At 43.1% G+C, this 21,380-nt stretch overlaps 1 protein-coding gene across 1 annotated transcript; it reads right to left on the bottom strand.

Moving 5' to 3' along the window:
- Positions 1–67: 67 nt before the first annotated feature.
- LOC139373018 (insulin-like growth factor-binding protein 5) lies at positions 68–8,582 on the bottom strand. Its single transcript, XM_071112989.1, has 4 exons — positions 7,542–8,582; positions 3,438–3,655; positions 3,210–3,329; positions 68–1,978 (listed from the first exon to the last, which is right to left on the bottom strand). Exons 1-4 carry the CDS (start codon positions 7,873–7,875, stop codon positions 1,841–1,843), a joined length of 810 nt encoding a protein of 269 aa, XP_070969090.1. The 5' UTR covers positions 7,876–8,582; the 3' UTR covers positions 68–1,840.
- Positions 8,583–21,380: the final 12,798 nt, after the last annotated feature.

The following is a 21,380-nucleotide window of genomic DNA, read 5'->3' as shown; positions in this document are numbered from 1 at the left end:
AGGAAAGTTACCGGAATTTTGCAACCCTACTTCCACAGCATAGAGCAAACAAAAGACAGAACAAACCTTCCCATACATCAATACATAACTTTATTTAAATAAATGCTTTGTCGTTACAAAAAAGACAAGGTTAAAGTATATCAATTACACAGTGAATAAATATGACATATTTCTAATATTCACATGGATTTGTTAGTAACACTTCACTTAAAGCCAACAGGTGTATTGCGTTGTAAGAATTGTCATAAGCATGTATGACCCTGTTATAACGTCTTACCATCGTCTCTGATGGACCCTGACTAAACAGCTATTTTCAGCCTGTTAAAAAATTGCAGCAAAGAAGCATTGTACCGTTTGGCTTTGAGTAAACTGTTACCTATTTGTTTGCTACATGTTTTTTTATCACGAATATGGAATGTTTGAGATTTCATGGTCTTTCATACAAGCAAGCTTAAGACTGAGTTGAGAAACCTTTACAAGTCTCCTATGCATTCTAGTGGCAGGCATAGGCTGTACACACAGCCCCTGTCAAAGCTATCGGCATGTTACCATACCCTGAAAAAAGGGATGTCTATTTCAAGGAATGTCAACAAAATATCTGGCAAATGTTTTGAGCTTCAATAAAATCAGTTGACGTCTGATTTAACATCATGTTCACAAACGGGACGTAGGATCAAGAAGTATCATCACGGCCTTATATCGTGGAGACTTATATCTTCACACTCGTCAACTCATGGGTCTCGGGCAACCAATCTCCACATCCACATACTGCTAAAATGTCCTCGTTCAACGACAAGGCCTGATAATCTGGATGTAAATCTGGATTCAAAGTCATGAGAGAGAGAGAAGGCACTGAGATTTCCATAGAAACCCAAAGAGCCACACCTTTCCAGGGGTCATACAGTAGAGTCCTAGGCAGAAGACTGTGTTGTGGTCAGACAGGAAGCTACGAGAAGTCAATAAAACGCTGTGCAGCATTTGCATGCGATTTGAGCCTGTGTTGGACTTTTCAAAGCACCTGTACTTTCTTGGCTGTTGTTTATAAACGACAAAACAAGCAAATGACTGTCATGATGTGTTTTTGAGGTGATCTTTTTTTTTATATAATACAGACTACTAAAGGAGAAAGTATAGGAGGCACACACACACACATAGTCATTTCATACAGTCACCCCATGAAACTATATTGAGACACAACCCATCAGAAGTAGCAGTTGATGGGTTTATTAAGATAGCTACTGTAACTACTCTGTAACAACCTACTGTATACGAGCAGTTCCTAGTTCTTAAGACCCTCAACTCAGAACAATCTGGGAGACAAAGTGGAAGAAAGGCAGGACTGAAAAAAGCTCATCTCATCGCACTCAGAAAGACATATAAGGACATAGACCCAAACTCAGACAATAAAGTACTTTCAGTCGCTGAGGTTCTCTTGTAGGGAAGTGCTCTGAAGGGACAAACATTTGGACCAAGGGAACAGAGTTACGTTTAAATACGACCCCAGATTACTGTGCTCCCCAGTAAAGAGTTCCTGTCAACATCACGATAACAACATAGGTGAAAAAGATTAGCTTTACTCTTTAGCCTTAAAATGTTCTTTAAACAGAATCTAATATAATTTAAATCAGAGAACATTGTTATATGTGCTTCAAAGGGAGGTTATAGGTCATCTCAGTATAGGTAGATGTATAGTTTAAAACCATGTGTATGTACTGTATCTGTGCTCTGCTTTCCTGATTTGATTGGCTTTTGCATATTTTGCATGTACATGTGATTTGCAGGAGTAGGGGTAAAGGGAGGCGGGCCTTGGCTCATGTCAGGTGACCAAATTGGCCATCTCTCATTCGTTTTTGTTGCTGTTGCTCTCCGGGTCTTTGCACTGGATGTCCACTCCACTGTAGTCCGTGCCAGGGAGCTGCACGCCAAAACGGTCCACACACCAACAGATCCCCCGCTTCCGCCCACGTGATGGTTTACACTGCAGGAGGAGAGGAAATAGCAGGGAATAAGATGCAATACAATTAAATGAAATAGAATAGGATAGAATAGAATAGGATATAATAGAAAAGGATAGAATAGAATAGGTGTCACGTCCTGACGATGGAGAGCCTTTTTATTCTCTATTTTGGTTAGGTCGGGGTGTGACTAGGGTGGGTGATCTAGTGTGTTTATATCTATGTTGGCCTGGTATGGTTCCCAGTCAGAGGCAGCTGTTTATTGTTGTCTCTGATTGGGGATCATATTTAGGCAGCCATTTCCCCATTGTGCTTTGTGGTATCTTGTTTTTATGTTGATGCCTGTGAGCTCTACAGAACGGCACGTTTCGTTGCTCTTTATTGGTTTTGTGAGTTTCATTTAATAAAAATGTGGAACTCTACATCCCGCCTTGGTCCGTTAATTCATTAGACGATCGTGACAATAGGATAGAATCGGATACAATACAATAGAATAGGATAGAATAGAACAGGAAAGAATCTGATACAATAGAATAGAATAGAATAGGATAGAATAGATGTCACGACTTCCACGGCTCCTCTCCTTGTTCGGGCGGCATTCGTCGGTCGACGTCACAGGCTTTCTAGCCATCGCCGCTCCATTTTTCATTTATCCATTTGTTTTGTCTTGTTCCCTGCACACCTGGTTTTCATTCCCCAATCACACTACATGTATTTATTCCTCTGTTCCCCCTCATGTCTTTGTGTGAGATTGTTTTGTGTTACGTGTCTATTTTGATGCACTATACTGGTATGCGTTTATTCCGTGTTTTATTTTCACGAGGTATGTTAATTTGTTTGAACATAATTATTGTGACTGTTTGCGCATTTTGCACTTTTGCCAATTGGCTGGAGGTTTCGATGCAGTGGCCATCTGTTGGTTTCTCCTGCCTAAATAAAGTGTGCGCCTGTTCACAACTCTCTGCTCTCCTGCACCTGACTCCGCTCCCAGTACGCACGCCATTGACAATAGGATAGAATAGAACAGGATAGAATAGGTTAGGATATAATAGTATGTAATAATAGAATGGAATAAGATAGAATAGGATCAAATGAATAGAATATGATAGAATAGGATACAATAGTATAGGATATAATAGGATAGGATATAATAGTATAAGATAGAATGGAATAAGATAGAATACGATCAAATGAATAGAATATGATAGAATAGAATAGGATACAATAGTATAGAATAGAATAGTCCATGGGTACCTGCTTGTGCTTGAAGAATCCCTTCTTGTCACAGTTGGGAAGGTATAGGGACAGAGCTAGGACTCTAGATGTGTTTTTCATCCTCTGAATGATCCCGTCGAGCTTTCTCCTGCAGGGTCCCTACACACATACAGGGTCATAGTTTAGGGCAAGAATGGTGTGTGTGTGCGCGTGTGTGTGTGTCTGCGTGTTTGTCTCTCGTATACACTGTATATATGTTCAACTTACAAACTCAGGTTGCAGTTTGTCCAGGGCGAGGGTTGAGTAGTCAAGGCTGCTGACAGAGTGGAGCTTGGCCTGCTGTCTCTTGCGGTCTTTAGCCTGTCTCATGGCCTGAGCCTTGCGGCTGCTGATGTGGTCTCTGCCCCCGTACAGAGGCACCTTGGCCTGGGGCAGCAGGGACTCTGGAACTTCTGCTAACAAAGCTTCCTCTGGAGAATAACCGTCTGAGGAGACAGAGAGTCAGAGAGGATGATGATGGTGGTGAGGAAGAGGAGCAGGAGGAGGAGGAAGCAGAGGAGGAGGAGGTGAAGGGGAGGAGGAAAAAGAGAAGGAAAAAGAGGAGGAAGATGAGGGGGAGGGGGAGGAGGGCGAGGAAGAGTAGGAGGAGGAATATGAAGAGGAAGAGGAGGAGGAGGAAGTAGGAAGAGTGGGATACTGTCAAGGTCTTCCACATCGGTGCAGATGAAGGAAAAGAGTTGAAGAGAGGCAGTGGGTTTAGACAGAGCCACTCCTAACACTGGAGGGAGACCTTGAGGTTTTCCCAATCAAGAAATCTCCAGCTGACTCATACAATGTGTGCCTACTTCTCACATGGTCAGTCAGTGGTTAAGGGAGTTATTCGCCACGGTCCATTTACAAGCATTTCTCCATTCTCTTAATCTGATCCTCTTCTCTCTTTCCCTCACTCATTGGAGGAAAAAGTACCCAACTGTCATACAGTTGTAAAAGTAAAGATACCTTAACAGAAAATGACAAGTAAAATTGACCCAGTAAAATACTACTTGAGTAAAAGTCTAAAAGTATTTGGTTTCAAAAGTAAAACTGTAAATTGTTTCAATTTCCATATATTAAGCCAGACGGCACCATTTGCATTTGTATTTCTTCATGTATGGATAGCCAGGGGCCAGGGGCCGGCGGCCAGGGGCCAGGGTCACACTCCAACACTCAGGCATCATTTGCAAACAAAGCATGTGTGTTTAGTGAGTCCGCCAGATCAGAGGCAGTAGGGATGACAAGGGATGTTCTCTTGAGAAGTGAGTGAACTGAAATGGTGGAAAAAGTACCCAACTGTCATACTTGAGTAAAAGTAAAGATACCTTAATAGAAAATGACTCAAGTAAACGTAAAAGTCACTCAGTAAAATTCTCCTTGAGTAAAAATCTAAAAGTATTTGGTTTCAAATATACTTAAGTATCAAAAATAAAAGTATAAATAATTTCAAATTCCTTATATTAAGCAAAGCAGATGGCACCATTAAAAAAAAAAGATGTATTTACGGAAAGCCAGGGTCACACTTCAACACTCAGACGTAATTTACAAACAAAGCATGTGTGTTTAGTGAGTCCGCCAGATCAGAGGCAATAGAGACGACCAGGGATGTTTGGTTGATAAGTGTGTGAATTGGACTATTTTCCTGTCCTGCTAAGCATTCTAAATGTAACGACTTCCTTTGGGTGTCAAGGAAAAGGTATGGAGTGAAAATGACATTATTTTCTGAAGGAATGTAGTGAAGTAAAGGTAAAAGTAGTCAAAAATAGCAATAGTAAAGTAAAGTACAAATGCCCCAAAAAACTACTTAAGTAGTACTTAATACTGTATGTATACAAGATTTGTACTGGAGTTGTACACTGGAGTTGTTGCATGCGAGGTGGAGATTTCCTTTTGCAGAGTCCCTGGCTTGTAGCTGGAGCTAAGAGGGAGCTAAATGTAAACTGTGACATAGCTGGATTAGGGCCAAGAGAGTGGTGTGGTCTATTATGTCAATGCAACAGACCTCTCAAGTCAATGCTTGGCACATGCAATGGAAGACATGACTTTTAAACTGGGTCATCCAATGAACATACAGCATTCTACACCTCTCTTTCTTTCTCTCTCTCTCTCTCTCTCTCTCTCTCTCTCTCTCTCTCTCTCTCTCTCTCTCTCTCTCTCTCTCTCTATCTCACTCTCTCTATCTCTCTCTCTCTCATTCTCCTCCCCTATCTTCATTTCTCCTCTCTCTCTACCCCTTGCCTGTGAATGACAAATGCGAACAGCTCCTATAAAACTGGCAAGAATCCCTGGGTCTTGCCAAATCCAAATGTCCACATCTCTACATGCATATTTCAGCAACCCACTTCATCTGCCATAAAGATATCAACACTGACTAAAGATAGACCATATGCAGCAGGGACAGATCTATAAGCATAAGGAATGTTTCATTACAACAAAGTTATGAGTTATATAATACATAAGAGTTATAACAGTTACATATTATAGAAGAGTTATGAGTTATATATTATATAAGAGTGATAAGAGATAAATATTATATAAGAGTTATAAAAGTAATATATTACATAAGAGTTATAAGAGTTACATATTACATAAGAGTTATAAGAGTTAGATATTATATAAGCGTTATAAGAGTTACATATTATATAAGAGTTATAAGACATATATAATATATAAGAGTTATAAGAGTTACATATTATATAAGAGTTATATATTATATAAGATTTATAAGAGTGATATGTTATATAAGAGCTATATAATATATAAGATTTAACTGTACTGTATTTAACAATATGTATATATGACTAGTGTGTAAATAGTATTGTGTTGTTGCTTGGTGTCTTTCCTATAACAGAAGATATTACATTAAATTCATAATTAAAAAATACAAATAAAATAAGAGTTATATAATATATAAGAGTTATAAGAGTTATATAATATATAAGAGTTATAAGAGTTATATAATATATAAGAGTTATAAGAGTTCTATATTATATAAGAGTTATGTATTATATAAGTTATAAGAGTTATATAATATATAAGAGTTACAAGAGTTATATAATATATGAGAGTTGTATGATAGTTGTAAGAGTTACATAAAATATAAGATTTATAAGAGTTTTATATAATATAAGAGATAGAGTAGTTATATATTATATAAGAGTTATGAGTTAAATATGATGAAATATTTTATTTTATTTTACTTGAATGTAATATCTTCTGTTGTTCTTGTCTATTACTGTTCTTTACTTTGTCATGTACTTGTATGTTTCATTTGGACTCAAGGAAAGTAGGAGGTTCCCGGCACCCTTCCTAGATTATTCTCAGACAAGAGAATTCCCTCTTCTGTCCACCGGTTCTGCTGACACTATTTCTCTCCCGAGGCTGGCGCGTAGGCAGCATAGCCCAGTCAGCGAATAAAACCCATTCAGGTCCTCACTTCCTAATCTGGCCCTCTCTAATCTTGCCAGTGCTGCTGACTGAGGGATTCAGTGGGTTATGATGTATTTCCTGATCTGGGCGAATTTGATGCTCTCGAAATGCCACAGATTTAGTTGTAACGAAAATAATACTTATACCCTTCCTCTCTCTTTCTACCTTCCACTTCCTCTGTCGATCTCTCTCCCTCTGTATCTGTCTATCTCTCTGTATCCCTCTTGACCACCCCCCCCCCCTCTCTCTCTCTCTCTCTCTCTCTCTCTCTCTCTCTCTCTCTCTCTCTCTCTCTCTCTCTCTCTCTCTCTCTGTCTGTCTCACTCTCTTTCCTCCCCCTTGCCCTCTGTCCTCTCTAAATTCTCACACCCTGCAGGAAATGAGAAGAGGTAGTAAATCTTACCCAGCAGGAGGCTGGCAGTCAGAGAGGCACGCTTGGCTAACATTCTGCATTCAGACACAGTGACTGTCCTTCAAATGGCCCTCTAAAGAGCTCAGGAGGCTCTAAAATGTTTGTAATCTTCTTCACCTTGTTTCATGTATCAGGCACTAGGTCACTTATGCCAAGATGATGCCCTTGAAAACCCCTGATTTTCAGCTCTCAACTGTGTGTTATCAATCAAACAATCTTGGCAATACATGTGGTGGATTTGGAATACACTATGTTTTTGTGTGTGTGTGTGTGTGTGTGTGTGTGTGTGTGTGTGTGTGTGTGTGTGTGTGTGTGTGTGTGTGTGTGTGTGTGTGTGTGTGTGTGTGTGTGTGCGTGAGTGTGTGTGTCCATGTCTAACAAATGGGATAATCTGCCGATATAGTTCCAATAAAGATATGTGTGTCTACATATTGAACATTTTAAAGAAATACAAATGGTAAAATATGATAAATCCGTAAATGAAGACTCATATTTACCCCTGCCTGGATGCAGCGGCTTGTATATCTTCTCGTTGGCGCACACTCCTCTCCCGTGGAGGAGCGCGTGCAGCGGTTTCTCCTCCCCGCTCTTCGGCAGGCATCGGAGCCCGTGCGTGCAAGTCCCCGTGTACACCCCGCAAGACTGTCCCTCCCGGAGCGCGCAAGTCAGGCAGCAACCACAGCCAGGCTCCTTCACCAGCTGGCATCCCACCGGCACTGGCGGACACATCGACATAACCTTCTGGTCACACGGTTCGCACGGTACGAACGAGCCCAAACAACCCGACTCGCTTAGGAGAAGCGTTGCCAGGAGTGAAAAACTAACCAGCATATTGTTTCAAATTAAAATGATTACAAACATAAAACAACTATAATCAACAACTATGTGTACTGCATGGAACGCTTGCAATGCTTTCGATCATTGGGGTTTTGGGGCAAAAGTCCTTGAAAGAGTCACCATCCACAGGTGGCCACTGCCTGAGTGCGTAAAAGTCCCTGAATCACTGTGTCAGATGCTAAGGTTCCACTCTTCACCCGGGCGAAGTGTCTGCGTTGTCTTTATTGTGTCAAATGTCCAATTATATTCGAGTTTAGATTGTCCACCGAGTAATAACCCGAGTCTTCTCCTTTTGGGCTTTCAATTGTCGTTTTACGCATGCACATCAATTGTCTCCAAATGAAGAAGAAAAAAGCAGGGATTGTCTTGTAGAAGAACCAATCTCTGTAGGCTGTCCTCCCCGCACGTTTTCTACACATACAGTATAATATGTGGCTTTGAGCTTGCCTTTTTAAAAACTGCCAGAGGCGAATCCTGTAACGATGGCTATATGTCAAACGACGTTGATGGGGGAGGGCGCACTTGTCAACTCCGTGCGGTGCTGTTGATTGTACAGGGCGGGTCCTTGCAAGTCCCCTGACTTCTACCGCTGGGTACAAGGCGATGTTGAGGGCAAATAAATAAAACCAACTGACTGGGACCACAATGTTTTGGGGAGGATCTGCATGTGCTGGATGACCCCTGCATCAATCATGGACATTGACAGGGAATAAATAGGCCTATCTATTTGTAGGCTACAATTTCTCTTTGAAATACACTATTCTGGTGTATTTTCTGGTGTTTTTTTGTAATCAGGTGGGGAGGTGTTTTTAAAAATGAATAAAGTAACACTAGTGATCCAGCCTTGAGTTGTATGGACTGATTTTAGGACCAGTGGACTAGACTGTGTCTACATTACAAACGTTATCTTGGCCAGGTCGCAGTTGCAAATGAGAACTTGTTCTCAACTAGCCTACCTGGTTAAATAAAGATGAAATAAATAAAATAAAGTTATTTGCCTCAAAGCAACATCTGCAACTCTTTGAGGAGATAAAAAGTTGACCAACTGAGGTTAAATATTTGGCAGATGATGTTAGCCCCACCTCTGCAACATGTTTCCTGGAAGCTCTCCCAGCTACACTGGGGTCACTGTGAGCTGTGGTTGTCTGTAATATGACAGCATGTGGTCAAGATAAGCCTATGGTCAGTATAGTTCGCCAAGGTCGATGAGACCTTCAGTATAGTTCACCAAGGTCGATGTGACCTTGATTTGCCAATGTCAGATAATAACAAGTAGACAAGAGTGTACTTCAGCCAGAAGATGCTATGGCATCTTACTGTGTAATATTTGTAACATTGCCTGTGAGTGGTGTGTGGTGTGTGTGTGTGTGTGTGTGTGTGTGTGTGTGTGTGTGTGATGTTGCCAAATGTAATCTCCGGTCCTTTCAGCTCCAGGCAATATTAACCCATTCTCTGCTTGCTTTCTTTCTCTGTTTCTCTTTTTCTTTTTCTTTCTCTCTTTCTTTCTAAATGTGCTGCTGTCCTGGGGCTCTGTGGGGTGTGTTTGTGTTGGTGAACAGAGCCCCAGGACCAGCTTGCTTAGGGGACTCTTCTCCAGGTTCATCTCTCTGTGGGGTGTGTTTGTGTTGAGGAACAGAGCCCCAGGACCAGCTTGCTTAGGGGACTCTTCTCCAGGTTCATCTCTCTGTGGGGTGTGTTTGTGTTGAGGAACAGAGCCCCAGGACCAGCTTGCTTAGGGGACTCTTCTCCAGGTTCATCTCTCTGTAGGGTGTGTTTGTGTTGGTGAACAGAGCCCCAGGACCAGCTTGCTTAGGGGACTCTTCTCCAGGTTCATCTCTCTGTGGGGTGTGTTTGTGTTGGTGAACAGAGCCCCAGGACCAGCTTGCTTAGGGGACTCTTCTCCAGGTTCCTCTCTCTGTGGGGTGTGTTTGTGTTGGTGAACAGAGCCCCAGGACCAGCTTGCTTAGGGGACTCTTCTCCAGGTTCATCTCTCTGTGGGGTGTGTTTGTGTTGGTGAACAGAGCCCCAGGACCAGCTTGCTTAGGGGAGTCTTCTCCAGGTTCATCTCTCTGTAGGGTGTGTTTGTGTTGGTGAACAGAGCCCCAGGACCAGCTTGCTTAGGGGAGTCTTCTCCAGGTTCATCTCTCTGTAGGGTGTGTTTGTGTTGGTGAACAGAGCCCCAGGACCAGCTTGCTTAGGGGAGTCTTCTCCAGGTTCATCTCTCTGTAGGGTGTGTTTGTGTTGGTGAACAGAGCCCCAGGACCAGCTTGCTTAGGGGAGTCTTCTCCAGGTTCATCTCTCTGTAGGGTGTGTTTGTGTTGGTGAACAGAGCCCCAGGACCAGCTTGCTTAGGGGACTCTTCTCCAGGTTCATCTCTCTGTAGGTGATGGCTTTGTTTTGGAAGGTTTGGGAATCGCTTCCTTTTAGGTGGTTATCGAATTTAACGGCTCTTTTCTGGATTTTGATCATTAGTGGGTATCGGCCTAATTCTGCTCTGCATGCATTATTTGGTGTTCTACGTTGTACACGGAGGATATTTTTTGCAGAATTCTGCGTGCAGAGTCTCAATTTGGTGTTTGTCCCATTTTGTGAAGTCTTGGTTGGTGAGCGGACCCCAGACCTCACAACCGTAAAGGGCAATGGGCTCTATGACTGATTCAAGTATCTTGTCTCTCAGATCGTTCACAGCTTTGTGGAAGTTACCTGTGGCGCTGATGTTTAGGCCAAGGTATGTATAGTTTTTTTTCTGTTTCTCTCTCTCTCTTTGTTTCTTTCTTTCTTCCTTTCTTTCGCTCTACTTCTTTCTCGACATACCCCATCACAGACATAACACACACACACGCATACCGACACAACACACACAAACACGTACACACGCGCACTCACACATACAAACTCACTTTAGGTACATATCTACCTCAAATGCCTTATTATTATCTATCCTGATGCCTAGTCACTTTACCCTGCCTTCATGTACATATCTTCCTCAAATACCTTATTATTATCTATCCTGATGCCTAGTCACTTGCTCCACATTGATCTGGTACTGGTACTTCCTGTATATAGCTCCACATTGATCTGGTACTGGTACTTCCTGTATATAGCTCCACATTGATCTGGTACTGGTACTTCCTGTATATAGCTCCACATTGATCTGGTACTGGTACTTCCTGTATATAGCTCCACATTGATCTGGTACTGGTACTTCCTGTATATAGCTTCATTGTTGTGTATTTTATTCCTCTTGTGTTACTATTGTTTTTGAAACTCTGGATCGTTGGGAAGCTTTTCATGTTAAAGTCTACACCTGTTGGATTCGGCGAATTTGACAAAATATTTTTGGGGGATTTGATTTGAATATGCTCCTGGCCCGGAGTGCATGGATGTCACAGAGATACAATGTCAACCAACCCACTATTCATTTCATCTGGATTTGAAAATAGGAGTGAGATTTAAATGCTGGTTGAGCACATTAAATTGATCTACTCTGTCGTTGTGTTCATTGGGTTAGGGAGGACGACGGGCAGGTTCCTGTGTGGACACGCCTGGTGTCGTGTCAGTTGAAACACGAGGCGGCTAATATAGCGCAGGTTGATATGAGAGTGGAGAGCTACTCTCCCACAAGCCTGGCTGGTGCTTAAACCCCCCGAATTCAGACAAACAAAAGGTGTGATTAGTCCGCACTCAAAAAGATGTCTCATAAAGCTTGCTTCATTTTTTTCACTGCATCAGGGATAGCGTACACAGACGTTTTGGCTTTGCAGCCTTCTTCAGTGTGTAGGAGAGATAGTATTACACGTGTAGATTGAGCCCACAAAACCCCACTTGGCATTCCATTTCAGATTCTGTCAAACTGGTGTAGATGTTCTAATGTTTGTTGAACCAAGCAAGACCCATTGATGGTCTCTTCTGCACCGGTGGTCCTGGCTGGTCAAAATGTTGATGTTCCTCATACAAGCATGACACAGTATGGTAGATGAAGCATTTGGACTGTGAGGAAGGCACCTGTTCGAAAGTAACAAGGCAACTACACCCTGCCTGACTTGTGTCAACTCGCAAGTCAGTCAGTCAGACTTCCTGTCCAGGGACACCATTCTTTCTACTGTATAAATACTTTAGATGGAGTACCGTAAAGTAGTACACATGTTTTTGCCTACTTGATAAACACAGACTTACGTCCCAACAATACTCCCAATTTGTCATGCTGTAGCAGACATTTCTGCGTCCCAAATGACACTCCATTCTCTATGTAGTGCACTACTTTTAATAATGACACAAAGTCGCCCTTTGGCCCCTGGTCAAAAGTAGTGCACTACATAGGGAATAGGGTTCCATTTGGGATGTAGACAATGACTGTAAATGTTCCTCGAGAGTGTTGGAATGTTGTCTTGGACTGAGGATAGAGGCTATGGAGGTGCTGTTCTGACAGACATGGACTGAGGCTAGGCGCTATGGAGGTGCTGTTCTGACAGACATGGACTGAAGCTAGGTGGCTATGGAGGTGTTGTTCTGATAGACATGGACTGAAGCTAGAGGCTATGGAGGTACTGTTCTGACAGACATGGACTGAGGCTAGGGGCTATAGAGGTGCTGTTCTGATAGACATGGACTGAAGCTAGAGGCTATGGAGGTGCTGTTCTGACAGACATGGACTGAGGCGAGGGGCTATGGAGGTGCTGTTCTGACAGACATGGACTGAGGATAAGGGCTATGGAGGTGCTGTTCTGACAGCTCAACTCAGCTCTGCTCAGTGAAATCATGATGTTTCTGACACTCCCCACCCTGTAGCAATGGACCATGGCCAACTCATCTACGTGGGTGTTTGTGCTTGTGTGTGTGTGTGTGTGTGTGTGTGTGTGTGTGTGTGCGTGCGTGCGTGCGTGCGTGCGTGTGTGTGTGTGTGTGTGTGTGTGAGGTGTATGTGTGTGTACTAGCATGTGTGTTGTGAGGTTTATGCGCTAAAATGCCACCCGATACTGGTTGTTTCTGGAGCTTCTCTTAGTCCTGGGATCAACGTGAGCTGTTCAGGATCTCTCTTTGTCCTGGGATCACACTGAGCAGTTCAGGACCTCTCTTAGTCCTGGGATCACAGTGAGCTGTTCAGGCAGAAGGTAAGGTAAGACGCAGGTCTAATAAGTCTTCTCCCTGCTCCATCCTCCTCCACCACTCACACTACTAACCATCCCCCTCTCCTGATATGATTCAGTTCTCTCAAATACCTTGACTTTACTCTGTCTCTGTCTGTCTTGCTGTCTCTCTCTCTCTCTCTCTCTCTCTCTCCCCCCTCTCTCTCCCCCCTCCCCTCTCTCTCTCTCTCTCTTTCTCATATGGACCTTTGTTTTGCTGCTCTGTGGTGTTTTCATGTCCTACTGTATCCCCTCAGTGTGTGTCAATGAGTTCATCATGGCCCCTCTTTATCAAGCCCAGAGGGGGGTTTCTGCTGTATTTCTCCTCTCTGACACACTCAGCCCTTAATGTAAACAACACTACTGGGATCTAACCACTGAGAATGTGCTGAGACAATAGTTACTTACTTTTCCTCCTGATTCTCAGAGAATAAAGTCATATTTGGGGGGTGTATCACAACTCGCTCACACTGTGCATGCGAAGAGAATGGCCTGGAACTAATCTGAGAGTGTACTCACTAACTCATTAGGATGACGGTCCACTTTACTCATGATGCAGTGTATTTGTCAAAATATAGTACGGAGACAGTACTAAATTGGCCAATATGGCAGCTCCAGTCCAGTTACACTAACCTCAAATCAGCAGGGGAAGGCAGGGATCTGCACGCAAGGCCCAGGCAGGACAGCCAAGGAGAGCACAGCAGGGGAAGAGCTAGAAATCAGATCTGAACAGGAGAGAGAGAGAGAGAGAGAGAGAGAGAGAGAGAGAGAGAGAGAGAGAGAGAGAGAGAGAGAGAGAGAGAGAAAGAGAGAGGATAAGAGAAGAGAGGAGAGGGGAGAGGAGAGAGAGGAGAGGAGAAAAGAGGGGAGAGGAGAGAGAGTAGAGAAGAGGAGAGGAGAAGAGGGGAGAGGAGATAGAAGAGGAGAGAGAGGACAGAGAGGAGAGAGAGAGAGGAGAGATAGGGGAGAGAGAGGTAGAGAGAAAGAGAGGAGATAGAGAGGATAGAGAGGAGAGAGAGAGAAGAGAGAGGAGAGGAGAGGAGAAAGAGAGAGGTGAGATAATTATTTGAACATCTAACAAGAAAGAGACAAAATGCAAGTGGCATGCTTTGTATACAAACTTGGCTCTTTCTTGTAACTGCAAAGTGTGGTGTAAATGTCACTTACTGCTCTGCTGGTTCTTTCTCTCACTTTCTGAACTTTGAACTTGTGGTCAAGTTGTCCTCAACTCCCATCCATTCCCCTTGGTGGCGGTGCATGATGAGATGATTGATAGCTGCATTTGAGATTTGGTTTTAATACATGAAAAGCCAAAAATTGTCTCATTTCATACTATCTGTGTCAGGCTGTCTGAACCCGTTAACCCCCCAAACAACAACTCCAGTTTCATCTGGATGTAGGGAACACTATTGTTTTTTGGAGTTCTGTAGTTTGATGACAAGTTTCAACATACAGAAACCTGGATTTTATACTTTTACTACTGTATACCTGAAGAAATGTTATCCTGGAAATTGAACAAAACATCATAGTATTTATTGTAGATAACAGATGTAGAATCTTAATTTGATCACCTTGTTGCAAGAGAACTTTCACTTTCAGCATCTGAAGTTTCAGATTTGTTTTTCCCTTTTTCCCAATATAAATGAATTATCCACATTTCCTGATGCTGCAGGATTATTTTCCTTCTGTAGCAAACTGGCTCAAATTAAGATCATACATCTGTAGAAAACCCTGGAAACTTTGTGCTGATTAAAATCCCTAAGGTAGTGCATGAGAACATGGATGACTTGGTTTCAACCACCATGAAATGGCTTTGGGGCCAGATATGCCCTAATTACAGCTGACTCAACCTGCCGCTCAGAGCTACCCTGTGTATGTGTGTGTGTGTGTGTGTGTGTGTGTGTGTGTGTGTGTGTGTGTGTGTGTGTGTGTGTGTGTGTGTGTGTGTGTGTGTGTGTGTGTGTGTGTGTAGACTTGTTTAACGATACAGAAGTCCCCACAAGAATAGTAAACAAACAAGAATTGTAAACACATTTTGTTAGTCCCCACAAGGTCAAATGCTCTTTCTATGGGGTTTAGGGTTAAAGTTAGAATTAGTGTTAGATTTCACTTTTTGACAAGAACATGTTTGCATAACTGAAAGTCTAAGACGTTGCAATAAAAATGTAATGAACCTATTCTGGATACGTTTGACCCTGTCTTGATGAAACCACGTGTAACTTCTTGGTTTACACATAAGCACTGAATCATATACTATCAAATGTGTTAAACAAGCAACCATTGTATACCAGGTTGCACCCTTTGATCACCCTTTAATCAAAAGGATAAATATGTCAGAGGAGAATTCTCATAAAGCAACACTACTTATTTAGTGGTATTTGACTGCAGCGTAATATATCATGTTGAGGGTCACCTTCCTTCAGGACATTTGGCCTCTGTCATCAGAAAGAATGTGCCTGGAACCAAAAGTATGTGATTAAAGGGGGGATGTGTACAGATGCAACACCGTGTCCTGGTGTCACCTATTGAACTATGGAGAAATAATAGTGTGTTGACTGTTTACTGTTTCACTGATACCAATATCATTCAATGGTACAACAGACTGTCTTATCCATAAGATAATGTCTTATCTATGAGATAAAGTCTTATCCAAGAGATAAAGTCTTATCCATAAGATAATGTCTTATCTATGAGATAACTTCTTATCCATCAGATAATGTCTTATCTATGAGATATCGTCTTATCCATGAGATAAAGTCTTATCCATAAGATAAAGTCGTATCCAAGAGATATCGTCTTATCCATGAGATGATGTCTTATCCTTCTAATGCACGTGCGCCAGACGAGGCTGGTGGGAGGAGCTACAAGAGGACAGGCTCATTGTAATGGCTCCAATGGGCTCGATGGAACGGAGTCAAACATGTGGTTTCCATGTGTTTGATTTGTTTGACACCGTTCCGTTTATACTATTAGTCTTAACAATTAGACCGTCCTGCTATAGGTCCTCCCACCAGAAACATCTACACACACACACACACACACACACACACACACACACACACACACACACACACACACACACACACACACACACACACACACACACACACACACACACACACACACACACACACACACACACACACACACACACACTCCTCACCGACATTAGAGTGACCTCTGCTGGTGACATTGACCTCTGCATGGTGTTGGTGGGCTGGAAGGTTCCGCTCAGATGAACACCTGACAGTGACAGCCTCTGGAGCTCGGTTGACATTGAAAAGTGTCAGCAAACTGTCAGGGATACCGGATATGAAGATTTAACTACCTCCAAACAGTACAAACAATGTCAAATGAGCCAGTTGCCAAAATCTCAGCGTTTTAAGAGCTCCTACTCTGCCAGTGACCTTGAAAGTTCTCTATCTTGGCTGTGAGAAAGTACAGAGTGAGAAAACAGAGAAACAAAACAGGAGAAAAGTGAGGGACGAGAGGAGAAGGTTCCACTGATGTGGCAGATCTGTATCTGACCGATTCTGCAAGTTTGACACAGGAAGGAGATTGGAGATTGGATACGCTAGTGTCACATCGGACATTCTGCAACAACACACACACACTTATACACCTACACACACACACACACACACACACACACACACACACACACACACACACACACACACACACACACACACACACACACACACACACACACACACACACACACACGCACATGTATACACACACACACCTACAAATGCACACACACAAACGCACACGCACATGCACACCTACACCTACACTACACACACACACACACCTAAACACACACACACATTGTACAGGTAGACAGACAGACATGATGATGACCTGAAGACAGGAGGCTCTTATCAGCTGTTGCTGAGTCAGTGTTGTGTTGTGAATAGGACACCATAACAAAGATCAGGAGCCTGTCATGTTGTGTTTTTAGACTGCCAGTAATTAGTATTACCTGCTTCCCTCAGTTTGACTCGCAGTCCCTTCAATCACAGTGGCACTGTGTGAGGATGTTTTAAACATGTCTATGGATGGATTCATCATCTCTCCACACTACAGTGTATACCTACAGTACTGTAACCATCCTGGTATGACCTTCCAGTTGGCAGGAGGAAGCCCATCTGTCATGAAGGACACAAAATGTTTCCTCACTTGGCATATCACTCCTCTCTCACATAGTTTGTTCTGCACCGTAGAGATATTGATGTAGGCTACTGCTACAACTCCTTCTTGAAGTCTATATGAATTGCATTGTAACTGGACATTCCTTTGTTGAGTGGTGAACCAGTTACTTGGTTTATGGACAAAATGACCTCACAGTGTGCAGCCTGCCAGCCTCTACCTTGTCTGTCTCAATAAAGATGATGTGTGTTCTACTGTTATTTCACTCTCTGCAGTCATCAATGATGTCATTAACTCCAACTTCTGTTATGTTGCTGTTGCGATAACACATTTTTGTGTTTCCATGGTGATATCCGGGCAATTTTCTCCCAGCAAGCTGGCAAACACCTTAACTTGGTTCTGAACAAATATGTGCTCCATGAATGCAGCTTTCATTGAGTGGAAAACTGCATGTGCTACTTCTTAATGCTTCCCATGAACCCCTGACCCAACATGAATGTCAGTTCCTATTACCTGGGATTTCCATTTAACTTCAGCCCTCCAACTGTCTTTTCTCCCAGCAGGGCTTTACCAAGTGTTCTGTGCCAGGCTGTGCCAATGTAACTGTGGGTTAGAACCTGGTCACACACACACACACACACACACACACACACACACACACACACACACACACACACACACACACACACACACACACACACACACACACACACACACACACACACACACACACACACACACACACACAGGACAGACAGACATAATACTAGGGTTAATCGCTTCTTTCGTGTTACTACAGAGGGAGGGCTGTCACAGAGTAGAGAACGTAGAGCATTGAAGTGGTGACTTTAAACTGTATGTACTAACATCACTAGCTAGGCCTGGAGCCTCCTGATTGGCGCAGAGGTCTTAGGGACTGCATCACAGTGCTAGAGGTGTCACTACAGACCTGGGTTTGATCCCAGTATGTGTCGCATCTGGCCGTGACCGGGAGAACCATGATGCGGCGCACAATTGGCCCAGTGTCGTCCGGATTAGGAGAGGGTTTGGCCAGTCGGGATGTCCTTGTCCCATTGCACTCTAGTGACTCCTTGTGGCGGGAAGACTGCATGCACGCTGACTTCGGTCACCAGTTGTACGATGTTTCCGCCAACACATTGGTGCGGTTGGCTTCCAGGTTAAGTGAGCAGTGTGACAAGAAGCGGTGCGGCTTGGCAGGGTCGTGTTTCAGTGGACGCATGGCTCTCGACCTTCGCCTCTTCCGAGTCCATATGGGAGTTGCAGCAATGGGACAAGATTGGAACTACCAATTGGGGAGAAAAAGGGGTTAAAATTTTTTTAAATTTGCTCTCGATTGGGCAAATGCTAACCTTGACTAAAGTAGCCAAATGTTCCAAAATGTCCATCAGTACTGTATCGTACAATACAATTTCAAAGTATTCTGGTGCAGAGCCCGTGATCTAGGGTTAGGGCTCCCGGTTCAATTCCTGCACCCCCCTTACTGTTTCCCCCTCTGTTTCCAACTTTCTAAATAAAGTGTCTAATGTAAAAATGCTACATGTAAAAAGAGTAAAGAAGCCTGCATCCTCATCCTTTCTCCGTTAAAGCCAGGGCATCCTCTGGAGACAAGTACAACAGTGGCTGCTATTAATTACACAGAAATATTTGCCTTTTGTGGGAGATACTCGATAGCAGTAGTATCCAAAGCAAATAGTGAACTGGCAGTAATGGTGCCCTGACTGTATACCAGATCCAGGCCCATGCGAGAGACCCAGAGAGAGAGAGAGAGAGAGAGGCAGAGAGAAAGAGAGAGAGAAAGGCAGAGAGAAAGAGCCAGAGAGAGAGCAAGAGCCAGAGAGAGAGAGAAGGCAGAGAGAGAGAAGGCAGAGAGAAGAAAGAGAGAAAGGCAGAGAGAAAGAGAGAGAGAGAAGGCAGAGAGAAGAGAGAGAGAAAGGCAGAGAGAAAGAGCCAGAGAGAGAGAGAGAAGGCAGATAGAAGAGAGATAGAAAGGCAGAGAGAAAGAGCCAGAGAGAGAGCGAGAGCCAGAGAGAGAGAGAAGGCAGAGAGAGAGAGAAGGCAGAGAGAGACTGAGTCATACACTTATTATTAGTTTGATATCTCCTCATTTCGTCATGCCAATGGTATGGTAATTTCTAATGGGTTATATAAGCAATGAGTAGAGTTTCTTCAGAAAATGTGTGTGTGGTGCAAGATACTGGTTTGTATTTGTCTAACAAGGTGGTGAATTTACACGTTTGGAAAGGATGACCATTCGCAGCAGGTGTCCATATCCAACCAGTCATTTGCTCCCATCACACACATATCCATTTTTTGTAGAAAAATATTTGGTTTAATGAAGGGTACCTCCAACAAAGTCCGTATGTGACGTCCATCCATGTCTGAGGACGTTGGGAGATGACGTGGAACTCGGCAACTAGGGGACAGTGAACGCTGTTACCTTCAAGTAGGTTTCAGTTTGACTTTTGCTATCCCAAACCTTAACCCTTACCTTAACCATTCAGAGTTAATGCCTAAGCTTAAGATTTAGGGGCGAATGCCAAAGCTTAACCTTAAACACTTTGAAATTTGATGTTTGCAACAACTTCAAAATTTGACATTTGAGAATGACGCATGACCGTCTAATTCTGACATGAGACTGTGAGAGCTAGTTGACATCCAATGGTCCAAACCATCAATTTACAGCTTAAAACCCATGAGGAAGGCAGCCCTAAATGACCACACATTACTGTACATAAGCATCAGCCTTTGTGGTTTCCTATAAATAACCATTATACCTGGAACATCCACTGCAAACCAGTGTGTGTGTGTGTGTGTGTGTGTGTGTGTGTGTGTGTGTGTGTGTGTGTGTGTGTGTGTGTGTGTGTGTGTGTGTGTGTGTGTGTGGGGGGGGGTGTGTGTGTGCATGCGTGTGTGTAGAAAATGTGAAAGATCAGTTGTGTAAAATTACTAAGTAAAAATACTTTGAAGTATTACTTAGAGTAAGTTGTTTTTGGGGTGTATCTGTACTTTACTACTTACAGTACACGTCCATCAACAGGGCACTCTAGTCCATCCTAGTGTGGAAGACAAAACACCCATACACACACAAGTTTTTCACCTTTGTGTAATTGTCTGGCCTGTCTGTGTCCTTCCACCTCACACATCGCACAGGAATTTATCATCTTCTCTCCCTGGTGGAGAGGCAAACCCTGTCTTCCTTTCTTGAAATTTGCTGTGGCCAAAACATCTGGCCTCTCAGAAACGGCAACAAACACTTCTCATCCCACTGAGCCCAACTCTCCTCCTCTCCTCTCCCTCCTCAGACCTCGTGTCTAAATGTTGGTTTTAGTCGCACTACCGTTCAACGTCTCCTAAATCAACATGGAAAACCTCACGCTCTGAAAACAAACACAGAACTTCGCTTTCTACTGTAAATCCTCTTCCATCTTCGTTGTTTGTTTTTACCAGTGCTTCATTTAGTTGGTTTCTGTACCAGAGGAAGTGCATTTACAGTATACAGTGGGGCAAAAAAGTATTTAGTCAGCCACCAATTGTGCAAGTTCTCCCATTTAAAAAGATGAGAGAGGCCTGTAATTTTCATCATAGGTACACTTCAACTATGACAGACAAAATGATTTGCAAATAAATTCATTAAAAATTCTACAATGTGATTTTCTGGATTTTTTTCTCATTTTGTCTGTCATAGTTGAAGTGTACCTATGATGAAAATTACAGGCCTCTCTCATCTTTTTAAGTGGGAGAACTTGCACAATTGGTGGCTGACTAAATACTTTTTTGCCCCACTGTAGCTAATGTCTTAGACTTGGAAAGTCAACTGTCGTCCATAGACTGGAAGCAGCTGTTTGGTTAACACGTAAGTACAGTACTGACGTTGGAAGGCAGGTGTTGACAACCAGGGTTTGATACCATTAAGTTAGGGCCCGAGTATCAAATTGCACCTTATTTAATTCATAGTGCACTAATTTGAAGTAGTGCACTTCATAGGGAATTTGGTGACATTTGGGACGCAACCTAGGATACATTTCCTGACGTTTCACCTCCTAAATCAAACAACATGGAATCTCCATGGCTTGGCCCCTGAGGGCCGGACTAGAACCAAGCCAAGGGCCACTCCCTAAACAATGCCAGGCTTTACAGCCCATTGATGTCCTGTAAGACCAATGTAATTATGTGAGGAGCAACGGCACGGCCCGCCAG

Source organism: Oncorhynchus clarkii, chromosome 18, assembly GCF_045791955.1.
Source record: "Oncorhynchus clarkii lewisi isolate Uvic-CL-2024 chromosome 18, UVic_Ocla_1.0, whole genome shotgun sequence".
Lineage (NCBI taxonomy): Eukaryota > Metazoa > Chordata > Actinopteri > Salmoniformes > Salmonidae > Oncorhynchus > Oncorhynchus clarkii.
This window is presented reverse-complemented; position numbering and strand designations above follow the sequence as displayed.

What these genes read in the sequence shown, in the direction of transcription:
- LOC139373018 (XM_071112989.1), bottom strand. Translation starts at nt 7,875, where the DNA reads ATGCTGGTTAGTTTTTCACTCCTGGCAACGCTTCTCCTAAGCGAGTCG. An exon ending in GCCGCTGCATCCAGGCAGGG is followed by an intron (nt 3,656 to 7,541) that starts GTAAATATGAGT and finishes CTGTCTCCTCAG; the next exon opens with ACGGTTATTCTCCAGAGGAA. An exon ending in GATTCTTCAAGCACAAGCAG is followed by an intron (nt 1,979 to 3,209) that starts GTACCCATGGAC and finishes CTCCTCCTGCAG; the next exon opens with TGTAAACCATCACGTGGGCG.